Genomic DNA, 16452 nt, shown 5'->3' with positions numbered 1-16452 from the left:
TAGGGAAAGCTTGTAAAATTGAGTTTATTTAGCGAGTGCCGCTAAGCGAAACGCAAGGACGATGCACCGATTCGCTTTAATTCGACCGTACGCAAATGAATTGCTTTAGCGACCGGCCCTGTAATCGCCTTTGGAAATCCTGCTGCAGGCAGACGTAGGCCAGCCGCAATCGAATGTCGGGCGATCTGCTGTGTCGAGGAAATTCAGGGGGGATGAACACGTTGCACCCCTTCGGGTCCGTCGATCTTGCACGGCAGCATCGATTCGTTGGTTTAACGAATTTAATCGACGCCCTAATATGCCGGAGTACTGGCCGGAAACGTCGATTTCGCGGAGGAGTTTCCAATTTTCGAGCGGACGGAGCAGAAGAGTGGCGACGGGGAGAGGTTTGACAATTTCGCCGGGGAATTTTTGGGGGGTCGAGGCACGCTGCGGCCTGGTTTCTCGCTTCGTGATTGGTTTCCTCTCGCCTGCAGCCCTAGCACAGATTCTCGCGCAGCTAAACCGTAAAATTAGACCGATAGGTTGCTCCTCTTTTTCGCGTTCGTTTGATCTCGGCCAATCGACGCGGAAGATGGAAAGGGATTCCTTGACATTTCCGAATTATAATCGTCCGAGTAAATTTCCGATCAAGCTTTCCATCTACGAGATTGCTAAATTTCCACGCAAAGTGGCGGGGCTCTTAACTTATTTCCGACCCGACGACGAACGTTCAATTTCGCCGAGAAATACGCGGCTGCACCCTTCAGCCACTTCTCGAAGCGTTAAAAAAACGCGAGGACCGACCCGAATTCGAACGCAGCGCGACGAAACGTCGATGATCGACTCTCCACCCCTTTTCTAATCCCGCCTGGCGCGCCCGCGGCCTTCCCAAATCCGCCGCAAAATTAATTTCCGTCATTTTTTCCCCCCGCGACAAATTCAATCAATTCTGACTGGGCCGCGGCTATCGGATCGCATAACATAATCCCGTATCGTTTTCCATTTCGTTCGTTCGCTTCTTTTTTTCCCTTCTTTCCTTTTTTTTTTTTTTTTTTTTTTTTTTTTTTTCTATTCCCTGCACTCGACGGGAACAACGGGAAACGGCGGCTCCAGAGGGAGAGGAGTCGGTCCGGGAAACAATTGGGCCGCTCTTACCCCGATTCCGCGTTTAATCGTTATTTTCAATCGGCTGCAAATCGAGGGTCTGTTTAGGTTCGCCTATCTAGAACGTGTTTCATCGGGGAACGGAGGAGTGGCTACGAGTAGCCGTGGCGCATTTGGTATTGCCTCTCGATATCATACGATCAAATCGAGATTCTTTCTCTTGCCATGTATATTCCTCTACAGCTCGAGTTCGGCTCGTTCAAATTGTTACAGAGTGGTGGAAACTGTAAAGATCGGCGTTTGATTATTTCGTTTGCCGACGGGTATCGCGATGGCGGATAGAATACGGTATAAGTAGTGACGGATGGTGCATAGCCAGACACCACCCCCTCGCGATCGAACTGTCAGCTGTCGCGATACGTATTTAAATTCATAGGCAACTCCTGCAATTCCTCCGGTTCCCACCATTTTTCGTCGGGCAAGCCTCGAAATCACGTTCGTTACGGGCTTTTTCAACTGGTTACCGAGAATCGGTTACCGATTTACGGCGTAACCTCGGTCGCGATGGCGGCCGATGCCGGAAACGCGGATAATGTCGGGAACGGTCGCCACGGAGGCGTAGCTTGGCCGGACATAAATTAAACTATCAAACGAAACTGGCGGGTAAGCGATGTTTTTACGACCGTTAGTTACGCACTAGCAATTATATTAACGATGCGTTTCAATTAAGCTAATATGTACGGCGGACGTCGCGCGACAACCCCCGACGGGGTCGCCGCGTTTCGCGTTTTAACGCAGCCAACGCACAGCTATACGAAAATATCCGCTGCCGTCCAATACAATTAAACCGGAGGCGATACAAGCCCGAAAATAATGTCCGACGTTCTGTCCAGTATTTTTCGACAAAATGTTTTCCTTCGTGTATCCGTATTACCATCGCGTCTCGTTTCGCTTTCCGCTTCCTGCTCTCTCTCTCTCTCTCTCTCTTTTTTTCTTTTTTTAACCTCTACCCTCGTCCCTTCCACGCGTCCTTCTAATCACTGTTAGTGCATTCGGTATTTTCCAATTGTGCCCCGTTCTTTCCCGTTCTCTCGCGACATTTTTTCCGATTTCAACTTTTCCCCGTTACGTTTCCTCCCACATATTCTCGGGCACCGATCTTTCGCGATTAAAGTCCGGCCTCTTTTCCTCATTACCTTTTAACAGCATCGGCCAGCCAGCCGGTAGTTGGAAATTTTTTGAAATACCAAATGCAACGGCGGTTAACCGTTGTTTGTTCCGTGTCCACCGAGCAAGAGCAGAGAGAAAGGGAGAGAGAGAGAGGGAGAGAGAGAAATTGTTTCCCTCGCGGGGAATGTCTAACGGCGGTTTATTTGCTTCGGAGTTGTCGTCGAACCGGAGACCTTAATGTAATGCACTCCGGGCAATACTCACCCACGAGCAATTTAGATGTTTGGCAACTTGCAGAGCGTAATTTGCGGCTCCTCTCACCAGCGCCCACGGAGAAAGCGCGCTGCCAGACATTAGAACGCTGCGATGAAACAGCAGACCTGTAACAATTAAAAAGTAATGACCGATGGTTATCCGTCTCTCGTGCGTCCCCCTATACCTCTCGCCCGACCCGTAATTTCCATCCAATCTACGGAACAGCGCGAAATATAATGCTTCCAAGATGGACGTATATTTTCAAATCTATCAAAAGGGTGAAAGAAAAATCGCGACGTGGATTAATATTAAACCGCGAGTTTCCCGGATAAATAGAATTTCCAATTAAATTTCATCACCGAACGTTCTCGTGCCGTTTCGAGTAAATACCAACGGAAGTAGCTGTTCCCTCAGCCGGATGATTATCGGGAAAAAATGAAGCGATCCAGCCAACGCGGACTCGATCTTCGCGTTACCGCGAATTCATTCGGCTACTTGGCATGGAAGTAGCTCGTGTAGCAGTTTAAAAACAGGATTGTAAATGGTTGCGCGGGAGAACCCTTTGCCCCGTGGGTCTTCGTTTGCCAAACAACCCCTTCCGTCTCCCTGCCGCCATAAATCATCGGCGATGTAAAAAGGAAAATTGGAGAAATTTCGAAATCTCGTTCGGACCCCGGGGAAACGTGGGTCTAAGCGGAACGTTGTATAGCACGGTGTTCAACGGCGATGCGATTTTATCAGGCTTGATATCCATAAAACAGGATTTCTCGCGGAAGTTACTTAAATCTCGGCCGTCGTTAATCTTCGTATCGGTAAGCCAACGTTCGTCGAGTAACCTTATCGCGACAGTTGGCGAAGATACATCATTATCCGGGGATGGATCGAATGATGTTGCGCTTCGAGAGAAGCAGCACGGTACCCGCGAAGCTCCGATACGCGTTTTCAAGCAGCCGGTTATCGCGGTTTCGGCTGGCTTCGTTAGAGGATCGAGATAACGTTGTTTCGCTGCGGTAGACAAAAGCGGCGGCTTTTCTCTCGAAATCGGCTGGCTGAGTTTAATCGGAAACTTGGGAGTCGTTAATCTTCGTATCGGTGCCCAAAGGATTCTCCCGCGCAGATTTTCCTGCTGGATACCTTGATGAATTCGCGACGCTGCGGTTTCCTCTACCATCTCCCGATCGCCCGGTGTTTCGTTTCCCGCTGGAAAATGGCTCGCAATTTGCGACCCGACCAAGTGGTGAGCGTAAAATTCAGCGTGCGGGAATTTCGGGAACGTTACGGGTCGGGTGATACGGTTGTAGCTGGAGATGCGGGTGATTTGACCCGAACCGAAGATAAGGGCCTACGTCACCAACGTATACATCCACGAGAATGACTTTGTGCCGATGATGGCTGTCGATACCTATTCGAGAATCTTACGCGAATACGACACTTATCGCCTAGGCAAGTGCGTTGATCCATTAGGCGGGACTAGCTGCAGTGTTCGTGTTTCGCCGATTCAGACACTGTATCCCTTTGCTGTGTCAGTACGTGCCAGTCAGACTAGACAGTTGGTGACTGACGGTTTCTCTAACTAAGTGCATTCCTGTATACTGCATTATCCAAGTCATCGAGCTTGGATATACGCGAATATAAATGGAACATCGTCGTCGTTAATTTATTCCTTTGATCTCCGTTCTACGCCGGTGAAATTATTATTCGCAATTTTCGCGAGAATTTTCCAGCGAGTCGGGTATATCTAATTTAGCAGAAAAACCGACCCGACAGCTTCCATTTAACCGCATAGCCTTAAACCTTGTCACACTGATACTCGCCGAGGTGTTGTTACGAGGCGCGATTGTTCGATATCCAGTCACGGGAAAATTAATCTGTCAACTCGTCTATTAATATGCATATTTCCCGTTGGACAGCAGGCAAGATGGCGTGCCGTAACATCCGCCGCTCCAAAGTGGGCCACACTCTGAGATCTATGCCTCTCGAATTGATCCGCGGATAAGTTTATATCGCTTTAAAACTTGCTTTCAGCTCGGATAATAAACGAGACGCGTCTCGCCAGCGGCTGACTTATACCACTCGCACCGTTGACTTAACGGAATCGTTGTCGAGGTTAGGAGATTAAAGCTCGCGACCTTACGGCTATTTACCTTTCGCAGTTTTAATATTTACTCGAAGCGAAGAGTCGGCTGCCATTTCACGGCGAATCTTTCCTGCGAATTTATTCTCGGATCTAATGGCGGATTGTTTCGACCCGTCGAAAGTGCTGGAACGGTCCTCGAGCTTTCTTTCGGAATATTTCGTACCTTCTGCCGCGGTCCCATTAATGTTAAGCTCCTCGTATAAATCGTCGCATCGTTTTATTCGTATTCGCGGCATGCACGGAACGCGAATATAGAGAAAATACTGCCGCGACATTTCATAACCAATTTCTCTGACGTACATTATCTTGATAACCTGCATGACGCAGAAATATGCGAGACTCGACGTAATGCGTACTATTACTACGCATACCTCAAATTGCTCCCTTTCCTTCGGAACGCTGTCCCCGAATACGAATGGAAAGCGTTGAATTCGCAAAAATAACACACGACTGCGAGCTCCGCGTTCAATTTTTCAAATTACGCTCAGCGTTTCCCTTTGAAGAAATGCGAATCTTTCCCCGGGATGCGATTTTTCCGTTATTTCGTCGAAACGATGAGTAATGCTACCACAAAATTATTATATCCATTGTAGCAACGACGAAACTCGGATCCTATTATCGTTTCTGATATCGTTTATTACAATTACCCCAGGATGTCTGATATATTTCGTATCTATGCTACTTTCACACCCCTTTTCCTTTCTCGTCGCTCCAAACATTCAATCCCAATCTTCGAAATCTTAAATCCTCGATACTTGTGTACCATTCACCCTCTCATCCGGTCAGGGTAACTACTCGTTCGTTTACTCCTGTCGCTGGAGGCTCGTAGACGTCACGTCTGTCAGATATCGAGAGGACAAGACCAAGTTGAGGGTGACTTCGGTCTTAACTGTTGCTCGAGAGGTCGGGACGCATTTGTGGAACACATCTAGAATTTCCCAAGCTTCGACGTTGAGTGGCTACCATAACTTGGACCGCCTCAAGGCCTCCTTACCTCGGACCAATTAGCAATCACATTCGTACGTTCCTTCGCATCTCTCGAGACTAGTCGATTCGTCCTGGAAGCGTCGCGTGGTAATTATTTGGAAAATTCTCGAGATCCTATCTGGTCGAGTCTTCTCCTCGAACGTCTTGGTCGACGTACGGTTTCCGCGAAGCTTATTGGCTTATCAACCGTGGCAGTTGTCAGCATCGTCGTGCCTCGAGGAGACGACGATGCCGAGTTTACGAAAGCAGAAGAGGACGAAGAGGCAAAGAGGAGAGGAAAGAGGAGGCTTGCGTTCGCTGGTAATATTCATAACTTGCAAGCGGCTTACCCGTCCTCTCGTCTCGTACGAATGTTTATGCGCTCGATATTTAAATTAACCGACCACTCGAACAAGTTTTTCCTCTTTTCTCGCGGTTATAAATACAATCTTGAGCGTGAATATTCGCGGTCTCTCGCGGCATTAAGCGTCCCTACTTCGTCTTACCCTTCTATTTCCGTTCTTGCCTGGTAAAATGAATCGAAAGCTCCCGGGGAAATCGTTCCCTCTTGGCGATCACGTTCTTCATCGCTTTCCTCGCTATCAAGCGGACCAGGAACGAATAAGCATCGCGAGTTTTCGTTTTGCTCCATTTCATTTCCGAAGCATCGCTCCGGAAAAGTGCATTTTCCAGTTGCATTTCCTCGCGCTGCGTGTCCGCTAATCGAACCGCGAATCACGGCGACTGCTGCAATCCTCGATAGCCACTTCGTTCTTCGAACGATGACGTAACCAACAAGAACGATACCGGCTTTTGGCGAATTTCGCTTTCATAAAACCGGCCGAAAGAACGGGCAACTAAATACGGTTATCTAAATACGTTTCCACGGATGAAACGAATCGCGAGGAGTCGACGAATTAATCCACGGACTACCGCTTCTGACAGCGAGGCAGAAGCTTTAACGATCTGAGATCCAAGGTACGCGAGGTGCGATAATTGTAATTCGGAATACGCGTTAGTTAACGATAGAGAGTTATCAAACTGGCGAAAAAGGGCGGGAAAATGAACGAAATATTACAGGAACGGAGAATATTGGGACGAGGGAACAATGTCGAGGAAGGGTAACGAGAACCTTTTTGATTAAGAAAATTGGATACCGTGTTCTTCGCGGCGTACTTCGAATTCCAATCGAACCCTAACGAACTCGAGACTCAGAAATCGATTAAATCGATAGTAGTTCACCGACAACGATTCATTAGCGGTGCCTTTGAAGACCTCGAGCTAGCAGGTTGCCGGTAATAGATGCACAGGCTGCGTTGCACGCGTGCACAGGCACGTAGCTGCACACTGGCAGCTGCACGGTAATGGGTAGCCGAACAGCCGCATCGATCCATCCGTTCCTCCGCATCTTCCGTCCTCTCGCCTTTTCCGGTTCGAAAGTGGCCGCGGGCGTCGCGACGCGAACTTTTCCCGACGATCGCTGCCTGTCCGCCTCGTTAACTCCACGCTCTCTCGTGCTTCCATGTTCTCCCTTCTTCCCGTCTTCCTCTATTCTACTTTTCCTCCCCGACAACGCCAGGACTTTGTTTGCCAAGTTTTCAGACCTGTCCTCCCGATATTCCGAATCGTTCGCTGATTTACAGCTGGCTCGTCGATGATTAACGCCGCGACGATCGACCATGTTCGAGGCAGTATCGGTTCCCCGCTTACGACGAGGATATACGGTATCTTAGTCGATCATGCCGAGTCTATTCCTTGCGCAACGATTGCCATCCACGGAGAGGAAAAAGGATGAAGAAAAATCATTCATCGCGAGTCCCAATTAAAGCCAGCGCGAAGTACCGATTTTTCATAGCCCAGACGAAGGATCGAGGAAATATCGATACGAACCAGGAGTCACGATTAGCGCGTGCATCGTCGCAACCGATTCACCGAGCTGAGGGTTAATCGAGAGAAGGGAAACTGGGCCGATAACATCGATTCCGCGGCCCTCATGTTTTATTGAATACGCTCATTGGCCGCGTCAGTGCTCTCCTCTCGAGCCGGTACTCGACCAAGAAAGAAATCGTTTCGTCGCCGACGACGCGAGGCATTCCTCTCACGGTCAGAAGCGCGCACAACGCGAAACGACCTCGTTAGGGAAGCGATTTCATCCACGCCTTTACCCGCGATTCTTTTCTTCCCGCTCGCTACTACGTGTATCCTCGTTCTTCGCGTCGAGAACTCGACAACTCGAGGACCACCTCGCATGGGTGGAGACTTCATTGGCAAGCTTCAAACATCGAGGGTTCGACACCCGCTGAATGAATCGGTGCAGTTGCACCCGAGTGTAGCAGGAAAATTCCAAGGACGAGGATTTTTCCCCTAATAGGCGGCTCGATCGAACAGTCCAGTCGGGTAGCTCGGATCTGCCACTCCGTGCATTCGAAAATTCAAAGTGACGATTTATCGAGCTTCACGGAATACGTAGACACGTTCCACGGCTACGCGACATGCCTTGCGTCGTACCTGTGGATTCGAACTCAGACGACATTGCTGCCGGTTTATTAGTAAGACGAATGGTGCCCAAAGGATTAATCAGAGGCCGTGACTTAATGCATGATTTGTAGCCGTCGAATTTTCCCTCCCATCCGCGTATATTCTAATTTCCCGGTTATCTTGATCCAAGCCGCTCGTAACGGAGCAAAGTAGTCTCGCTTCCTTTTCGCGAAGACGAAACGGGAACCGGTGAAAACGAGCTCGGAGAAATAATTGGAAAAATTCTGTCACCGCGACCAATCAGTTTCCATCCCCTGTTCTCGGTATTACGAGCTGTTCGCATCGAACACGTAATACGGAAACGTGGTACGATACCCAACGACACCCAGCGATATTTCTACCCACGCAATTAGCAGCAAAATTAATTGGACCAACGTTCGTGCAACTTCGTTGATACCATACGTTTCGTAGACGCAGAGCCACGCCGGTTATTGGTGCCCCTCTGAAAAATGGCCGGCGGTTTACGCTGAAATTTCTAGCTCTCGATTAGTTTCACCGAGGACGGTGATCATTTTTTCCCGCGACGTAGAAGTCCAAAGGGATTAAACAGCCTTAGCCCCCCGTCCCGCGATCCCCGATTCCGCAGCTTCCGAGACCCTGGCCGAACACACTGGCACATTCCCAGACAGGGGCGAGTATTTATGTAGAGTGGAGGAAGGTGAATGGCTCGGGGTGATCTCCCCTTTGGTGGATCGCAGTTGATAGCGATTCTGTTTGGTCTGCCACCTGATAGAGAGTTCCTAACCGCGGACATTATCCATTCGGAGCCGGTTGCCTGCGTAGATTAAACTCAACGGATTAGACCCCATCAGAGGGCGACCGGTTAAAGGAGCCAGCGATCCGATTCCGGATCGATCGCCTGTGCTAATGCTAACGTTTCGCGCTGGCATTTTAGCGATTGCCACCAAGTTCCTTGCATACTTTCGCCAGCACCGCCAGCGAATCTTCTGATAAATTCTGAGACCCGTGAACTAGCGGAAAGTTCAGCTGCTTCGTGATCGCACCGCGTTTCGGCCTGGCTTCTGGTCTTCCGTTGTTCCGAACAATTAATTGCTCGAAGCCGGAACTATCGAAGCGATTGGATCGGTTCGCTCCTCTAATCTTTCGCGAAAGTTACGTCGCTACATAGCAAAGCTGCGTAGCGTTAGCGTTAGCCTGCATTTTCCGCTTGTTTATCCGTCGAGAGTCGCAATGAGAGATTTCGGGGGTGAAATTGAACTGTCGCGTCGGCGGAGTTGTGACTTGAAAAGAATTTATAAGCCGTGTTGGCGTGCACCGTTGGGCAGGAACCATCGATATAGCGAAATCTCGCGAGGGTACTTTCTTTCGTTTCTCTTTTTCGAATAACATTTCGAGCATTGTATCCCTGTGACAGGTAGCGCGTTAACATTGCAGGAGTGCTCGTTCTGGCCGTGTATAAATCACGGAAAACGTTATAAAGGCCCCGCTCGGATAAGCTCTCAGATTCGCCGTGCACGCGTTCCACTTTGAGCCCGGATAATTAGAAAAAATGCATAAGTCTCTCGTGATACGCGGATTACCGTGCACTTTCAATTAATTAGACCGATCGATTCCGCTTGTCGCTGTTTGCGCCGGCGGAAATTCGCAATCTGGCTTCGCCAAGGAGCTTCGCCGAGATTTCTACGACTGCCCCGTTAACGATTCTCGAAATTGTCGATAGCATTCGGATCTCCAAAGACCGCGGTCATGGAGGGGAGTATGTTCCGGTAGACAGGAGTCAGCGACGCGAATAAATCTCGCGGAACGTTGAAACGGTGTAGCTCGCATTTTGTAATCGGAGCAGAGGAAAAATCTCGACGGCGAGAAAAGGGGAAAAAGAGGAGAATATAGCACGGGCGCGAATCGAGGCCCGCTTTTTCCATTAAAGCGATCCTCCTGGACAGAATTGCCGTCATTCATCGTTCGGGCCGACGGTGCTGATGCCATCAGCGCAAATTACACGGCGCATTTTACGTCACAAATGGCGGCGTTGCGTGGCATTTGCTGGTCGTGGACTCATTAAACGAGCCTTTCGCTCGTAATGCCTCTCGACGCGCGTTGCTCCGCTCGACGACGAGCGCGCGACTTTTCCCCGCGGCGCGTCACACCGGCCGCAATAAACCTGCTTGTTGTTCGCCTCGTCGTCCTCCTTTCCCGCCGCGAGTCCCAGAAGGATTACCGGCACGGAACGAGAACCGTGGGTGGATGGAATCGTCGGCCAATACCGAGTTAAGCCGCCGTTGATCGGCGTCGAGGAACGTTTAGGGGGATCTCGCCGTGAAAAGGGGAGGTAAGAAGATAAATAAGAGAAGAGCGGAAAAGAAAGGGATATTTCGTTCGTTACGTTTCCCAGATTTTTCAGCGAATTCGTTGCTATCTCGAGAGACCGTTCGCTCGTCTGTTACAACCGTTTTCATCTTCGTCTCTATCGAGAAGTTTCGACGGAAGCCTTATCGACTGCGAATCAACTCGCCATCCAATTTTCCGCCCAACAGCCAGGCGAGCCTTGTTCGTATGCGCATATTAAAGTTAATCCCATCCGTATCCAGGCAAGTCGCCGACGGTCAGGCGAGGGGTGGTTTACCAGGCGCGATCAATTAGGGGTAGAATCAGCTGGTCTAACCCGCATTGACAGTTTCCAGCTGTAGTGAATTATCGGTCGGTCGGGTTAACGATAAGCTGGGGCCCTCCGGGCAGATTACTTCGTTGTTTTTCCCCGCCCACCGAGGATCGATTTGTCTTCCGTGCGCTGAAACACCCCCGGCCGGTCTCTGCTCACGCGACGTTAGCCAACGAAAGGCTGGAGAAATGATTTTCACCGAGCTGCAGTTATTAATTCCTCCGGCTGATACGACCGGTGTCGAGTTTGAAAGAAATTTATGCGCCTGTAGATCGTGTTCGTGAAAAGCCTGGTCGTTCTCGGTGCCCAGGAGCGAACGATTCGAGGATCGCAGGTTCGTAACGCTGCACGACGGTACCCCTCGCTTGACCCTTCGCAGAGGAGGCTCTCTTTTCACGCAGCAGGTGGATAAAGAACGTGAGAACGATCTCCGAAGCGACGTTCCCTGGACAAAGCGTCGAGACGCTGGAAAGGGGAGGTCTTTATCGACGAATTCGAGCAGGGCCGTAGCAAGGGGGTAGACGGTGGCTGGAAACGAAGTTGGCCGGAAGCTGGTGACTGTTTTTGCCCGTGCAACCCTCGTTTACATCCAACGCTTTAATCTCGAATATTCCATCGGTTATTTCTAGACTTGGCCGTTAAAAGGGTTAGCGTGATCCGACGTTAATTATTCCAAGGGCCAGCGCACGGCAGAAATAAAGTACACGCCGCGCTGCCCCCGACACGCTCCAAGAAGGGTGAATTACCTGTGATTCGATTAAAGAGACGCGATTCCTCTGACTGGCCGAAGAAACTCTTTTGATCTCCGGCCTCGTCGCGTTCCACCCTCTGTCGGCGTCTCGTGCTTTTAATATTCAAATAAACCACCCCTGCTTTCGATCGCGACCGCCAAACAGTCGCCAAACACGTTCTCGTCTTTTTACGGCCGTCGGTGGATCGAGGGGTGCTCGGATGTTTACCTTCCTTGTAGGCGCAGGATTGGAGGATTCCGATGGAATACGTGTCTACGGATTTACACGTGATTTATAAACAGATCGAACCACGTATTCCCGGGAATCTAAACTACTCGAGTTTTCGTATCGTTACAGCTAGTGCAAAGAGGGAATGATATATTCCCCAAGCTCCAAAATTTCACCAGGAGGATAACCGGATATTCTTTCCAGTCGTGTCTCGCGATCACCCGTATAATCGGATCTCCCGGCAAGTGTATTTCCGGGGAGGATAAAGGGCGAGGGGAGAAAAATACTCACCGTCCGGCACCGCGTGACTGGTCATGAGGAAATTGACGCAGGCCGCTCCAGTCCCGTGGCCGATCAACGTCACGTTCCTCGGATCTCCGCCGAAGTAGCCGATGTTCTCCTGCACCCAGTGCAGCGCCGCGATCTGATCCATCAGCCCATAATTCGCCGGCGAGCGTAAGTGCGAATCCGTGTTGGCGTTTAGAAAGCCTGTAATCAAAACAAGCCTGGTTATGCTCGTTTCCCCGCGTCTCGGTATTACCGCCGTGGCCCGCTGTGGAACCACGATCGAATTATCGGTACCCCAGCCCTGCGCTGCTCCAGCTTAACCCCGATCGATAAAATTAACGCGAAGGGCGTCGATTTAGTCCTCGGCACCTTCCTTTGATCCTCGAATAATCGACACGCGTAAAAAGAGTCCTTTGAATTTCCTTGCCTCGAATTTCAAAGCCCAGCGTGCTCGACGAACGCGATGCACGAGGTAAAATGGACCCTCGACAGCTTCCTCGAGCATCGGGGCTGAAACGAGGGATGAATCGCGTGGAATCGGCTGTTCTTGACCGGGACCGAGATCCGAATTCGGATGGTCTCGTATGTAAACGCGCGTGCAAGCGAATACAGGGGTGGTTTCCGGACGAGGCGGAAGCGGAAGGGGCGTAAGAAAGGCGAGCGTGGCTGTCGAAAGGAAACGAAGCCACTTGGCGGGCGCGAAAGACACCTCTGACCCAGTGGCCACGGCTTTTCCGCTCGATCCCGCTTCCGCCAGCCATAAATACTATTTCAATGGGCTGCATCGATTGATAGCGATATCTCGGCGCCGTGGCGCGGTATGGAAAATGGAACACGCCGTGGGAGCATCGAATAAATCGTTCGATTATTTGATCGACGAACGACCCATTTCATATTCATTGCCGTTTAATTGGACCCGCTGGTTCCCAGAATTCCTCGCCTCATCTTTTTTCACTCGGCGCCCACCGCGTACGCGGAAATACGGCCGCAACTATTAACGTACGCGTTATTCGCGTGGACGGAATTTTTCGATATCCGTCTCGCTCGTCGGGAACAGGATTTTTCGTTCAGCCTAATCGTGTTCGGTTCGCTCGAAATCGCCACTGGATTCACCGACGCTTCGTTCTGCTCCGGCTCGCACGTCGCCATAGAACTGCGAACAGCTTCTGCGGGGCAAGGAAAGAAGCTGCAGGCGGGAGTGGAATAGGTAACGATAATTCAACTACGTATAGTAAGTCAAACTTCCGAATGATAACTTGGAACATCTGTTGCAATACTTAGCGAAGCAATAAAGAGTTTAATGAGTTTCGCTGTTCGAATTAAACTTTCCAGCAGCTACCCGATTGAGAAGCTTTAACTTGAAAACCTCGGACTTATTGGACTACGATGATCGAACCGAAAACGGAAAGATGCGCGAAACAGGGACAGCGCGAGGGGGGAAATAACGAGAGAATGGCGGAATGGTAACGAAGGAGCGAACGAAGGGGCAACGGGGGGAGAGAGGACGGGAAAATAAAGGCGAATAACGGAAAAAATGAGGGAAAAATAACGAGAAACAACGAATTCGTTTTCGTTCGATCGGACGTGCAAACGAATAAGCAAATAAAAGGCAGCGACTCTCGCCGTGCTGTCGGTCCTTTCAAAAAACTCGAGCAATGCACTCGACGCGACACGACTCGGTTCGCACCCTTAACTATTCCACCCTCTGGCAATTGCTCGTTTACGCGACGATAAACGGAATGACTTCTCTCTTGGAAATTCCTTTCGACCGGCTCCCGTTGTTCCCGGCAGCCGCATTTTTCCACCAGCGTCGACGAGCTAGCCGAATTATCGGTTTGGCACCGGTTCCCGGGAACAGACGGTGGAACGACGTTGACCCATATTCCACGGGCATGAACGAAGATTCCCTTACAGAGGCTAACGGGCTGGCGAATGTACACGACGACGTAAAGTCTCTCCATCGCGGAGAATTCGTGGTAAAAGTGTTCCCGTCGTGCTGACACAAAGCCGCGAACCACTGCGAACCCTTTTCATTTTTAATCCGACCACATTTCGCGCTTGCTTAATCGAGACGCCTTGCCACGGGGGGGGGGGGCGGAGGGAGGCAACGAGATCAGATCTATTTCGTAATTAGCCTTCACTCGAGACAACGTCGCGCGTATTTAACGCGCATAACCGCGGTCCGGTCTAACAATGGGGCGAATTAACTCGCAGCCCTCGCCGACCTTGTAACCGTATCGGAAAATGTATTTCGAACTCTGCACGGTTCGCAACAAAGTTGCAAATTAATTCCAGCCTTTTCAAAGCTGCCACCGTGCAGCTTCGATCAATATCGAGCGTATTCCGAGTTCGTAACGATGTTGCACAATGGGGTAGTTCCCCGTCTGACCTTGCAGCGTCGTTGAAAATTCCGTGCACTTATCCAGAGGGTGCATCGACACCCCGGCCATTCCGCGTGCATTCATCCGCTTGAGGAACGACGAGGATCCACGATCCGCGATCCACGCGATTCCTCGAGTAACCCAGTTTTCGCAACCGGACCCTGGAGTTATCGGTTTCGTTTCCGTGAAATATCACGGTTCTCGGAATCGGCCCCGTTCGCGTAAGATTTCGACTGCGGCAGAGGGCGAGCGTGGACGGTGGAAAGTCGGTGGAAAATGGGCGAACGGTATTGCAGGCAGGGCCGATAATAAGAGGGTGTTTAGCCGCGTCTCGCGGCGTGTATGGAGTTGGCGAATAATTCGAGAGCGCGACTGGCTGCGCGATATTAAGCGAAATTGCCGGGAATAATATAGGAATTTACATTTAATTTCGAGAAATGGAACTGGCCGGGGGCGGGGAAGGTGGGAAGGGATCGCGGGGAAAAGAGAAGAGAACGCGCGAGCTACGTGCAACGAATTTCTTTCGACCGGACCTGAATTCGCAGACAATTTTCTCGTTGGACGATCGCCGATAAATTAATTTCCCCGGGAACATGCCAATTAACCGGGCTGGTACGGCCTCTCCAAGTGAATTCTTTTGTTCCGCCTTTCGGTTCCAGCTTTCGGAAAATCTACCCCCGTGTATCGAACGGGATTACCGTATACGGAATCAAAGCGGTACAACTTGCCACACCGGGGTTCTAGGAATTACGCAACGAAGGTATTTAGCACGGCATTTGTTCCAACGGCATCCGCGGTTAGAATTGTCTCGCGGAATACCTCTCGACGTTTAATTCGTTACCGTGAAAATTCGCGAACACCCCCGAGTCGCTGCCGAGTTCAAAGGATACTTCTCCACGCGTATTAAAATAACGAGGCTTCTCTTTTCAAATCCTTCAAGTGGATGTAAAAGCGAGTGACTCTTAAAGAGCGCGAAGAATGAATCCAACGGTATAAAGGGTTCGCGTTCGAATTAATAGGAACGTTCAACCGTGTGGTTGTACAGCGAGCTTCGCCGATAATTCGTTAATCGATTCCGCCAAAAAGTTTCTGCCGAGCATAATTACCGATGGAAGCCAGTTTCAATGCGTTCTCGAAACTCTTGACGCGATAAATAGGAAAAAAAAAGAAAGAAAAAAAAGGGAAAAGTTGGGAAAGAAGAAAAAGGAAAAATCTCGGCGAACGCCCTTCGCGCGATATTTACCCGAACGACTCGTAAGTGTAATTAAACGATATTTTCCCTCGTTTACGGTTAAAGGGGTTATTACGCAAGGAACAGTAGTCAGTGAAAAACTGTGGGAAAACTGTGTAGATATTTATTTAACGGACGAATGGTTAGAATTGACCTGTTCAGGGCCTCGCAGGTCAAAAGTCGTCTTCGGAAGATTGGTGACAAAAGACAGAACATTGGAGGAAGGGATCGCCGCCCCCACAACGCTGGAATGTAGAGTTTGCTTCGCTATTGCATTTTACCCTAACATTTTCGGAAAAGACGACGACTCGCGTAATTTGTGCGATTTCGTTGCACGATCGACGAATAGAATGTAAACGCATTTATTCGAGAGGTCGAAGATATCGATAAATCCGGTCGGTCGCCCCAGTCCGTACGCATTCGGTATGGATCGGTGTGTACCGGTTCGTTGAATTCGTCACCCTCAATTTCGGCACACTTCGAGATGATCGATGAAAACGAGATTTAAAGCAACGCTTACGTTCTAAACAATGCGCGTTGAATATGCATGCGCGATTCACAATTTTCGCCGGATAATATATCGCGCGGCAATTTTCTAGGGTGCGCCTCGTCCCTCCCCGCGTGTTTGTACAACGTTTGATCGATGACGTTTCCAACTGTATTACGATCTCGTTTTATAGCTTCGTGCCATCCGAACGCGATCCCGCGCGATAAACGTTAAACGGAACGCCGATTGCCCCGTGGCTCGAGACAAACGTCAAAATCGAACGGGCCAAACGATCCTTTGAAAGACGAGTAACGAAAAAAAAAAAAAAAAAAAA

General features: G+C 50.0%; 1 protein-coding gene across 1 annotated transcript in view; it reads right to left on the bottom strand.

Moving 5' to 3' along the window:
- Positions 1-16452, bottom strand: part of LOC108547153 (neuroligin-1) — a 40755-nt gene that overhangs the window by 20135 nt on the left and 4168 nt on the right. Inside the window, exons 2-3 of the mRNA XM_017899542.1 lie at positions 12023-12220; positions 2521-2636 (exon numbers count right to left, since the gene is read on the bottom strand). Of these exons, the coding sequence (XP_017755031.1) occupies positions 2521-2636; positions 12023-12220 (314 nt within the window). The remainder of the gene's footprint in view (positions 1-2520; positions 2637-12022; positions 12221-16452) is intronic.

Source organism: Eufriesea mexicana, unplaced genomic scaffold, assembly GCF_001483705.2.
Source record: "Eufriesea mexicana isolate 0111107269 unplaced genomic scaffold, ASM148370v2 scaffold956, whole genome shotgun sequence".
Taxonomy (NCBI): domain Eukaryota; kingdom Metazoa; phylum Arthropoda; class Insecta; order Hymenoptera; family Apidae; genus Eufriesea; species Eufriesea mexicana.
This window is presented reverse-complemented; position numbering and strand designations above follow the sequence as displayed.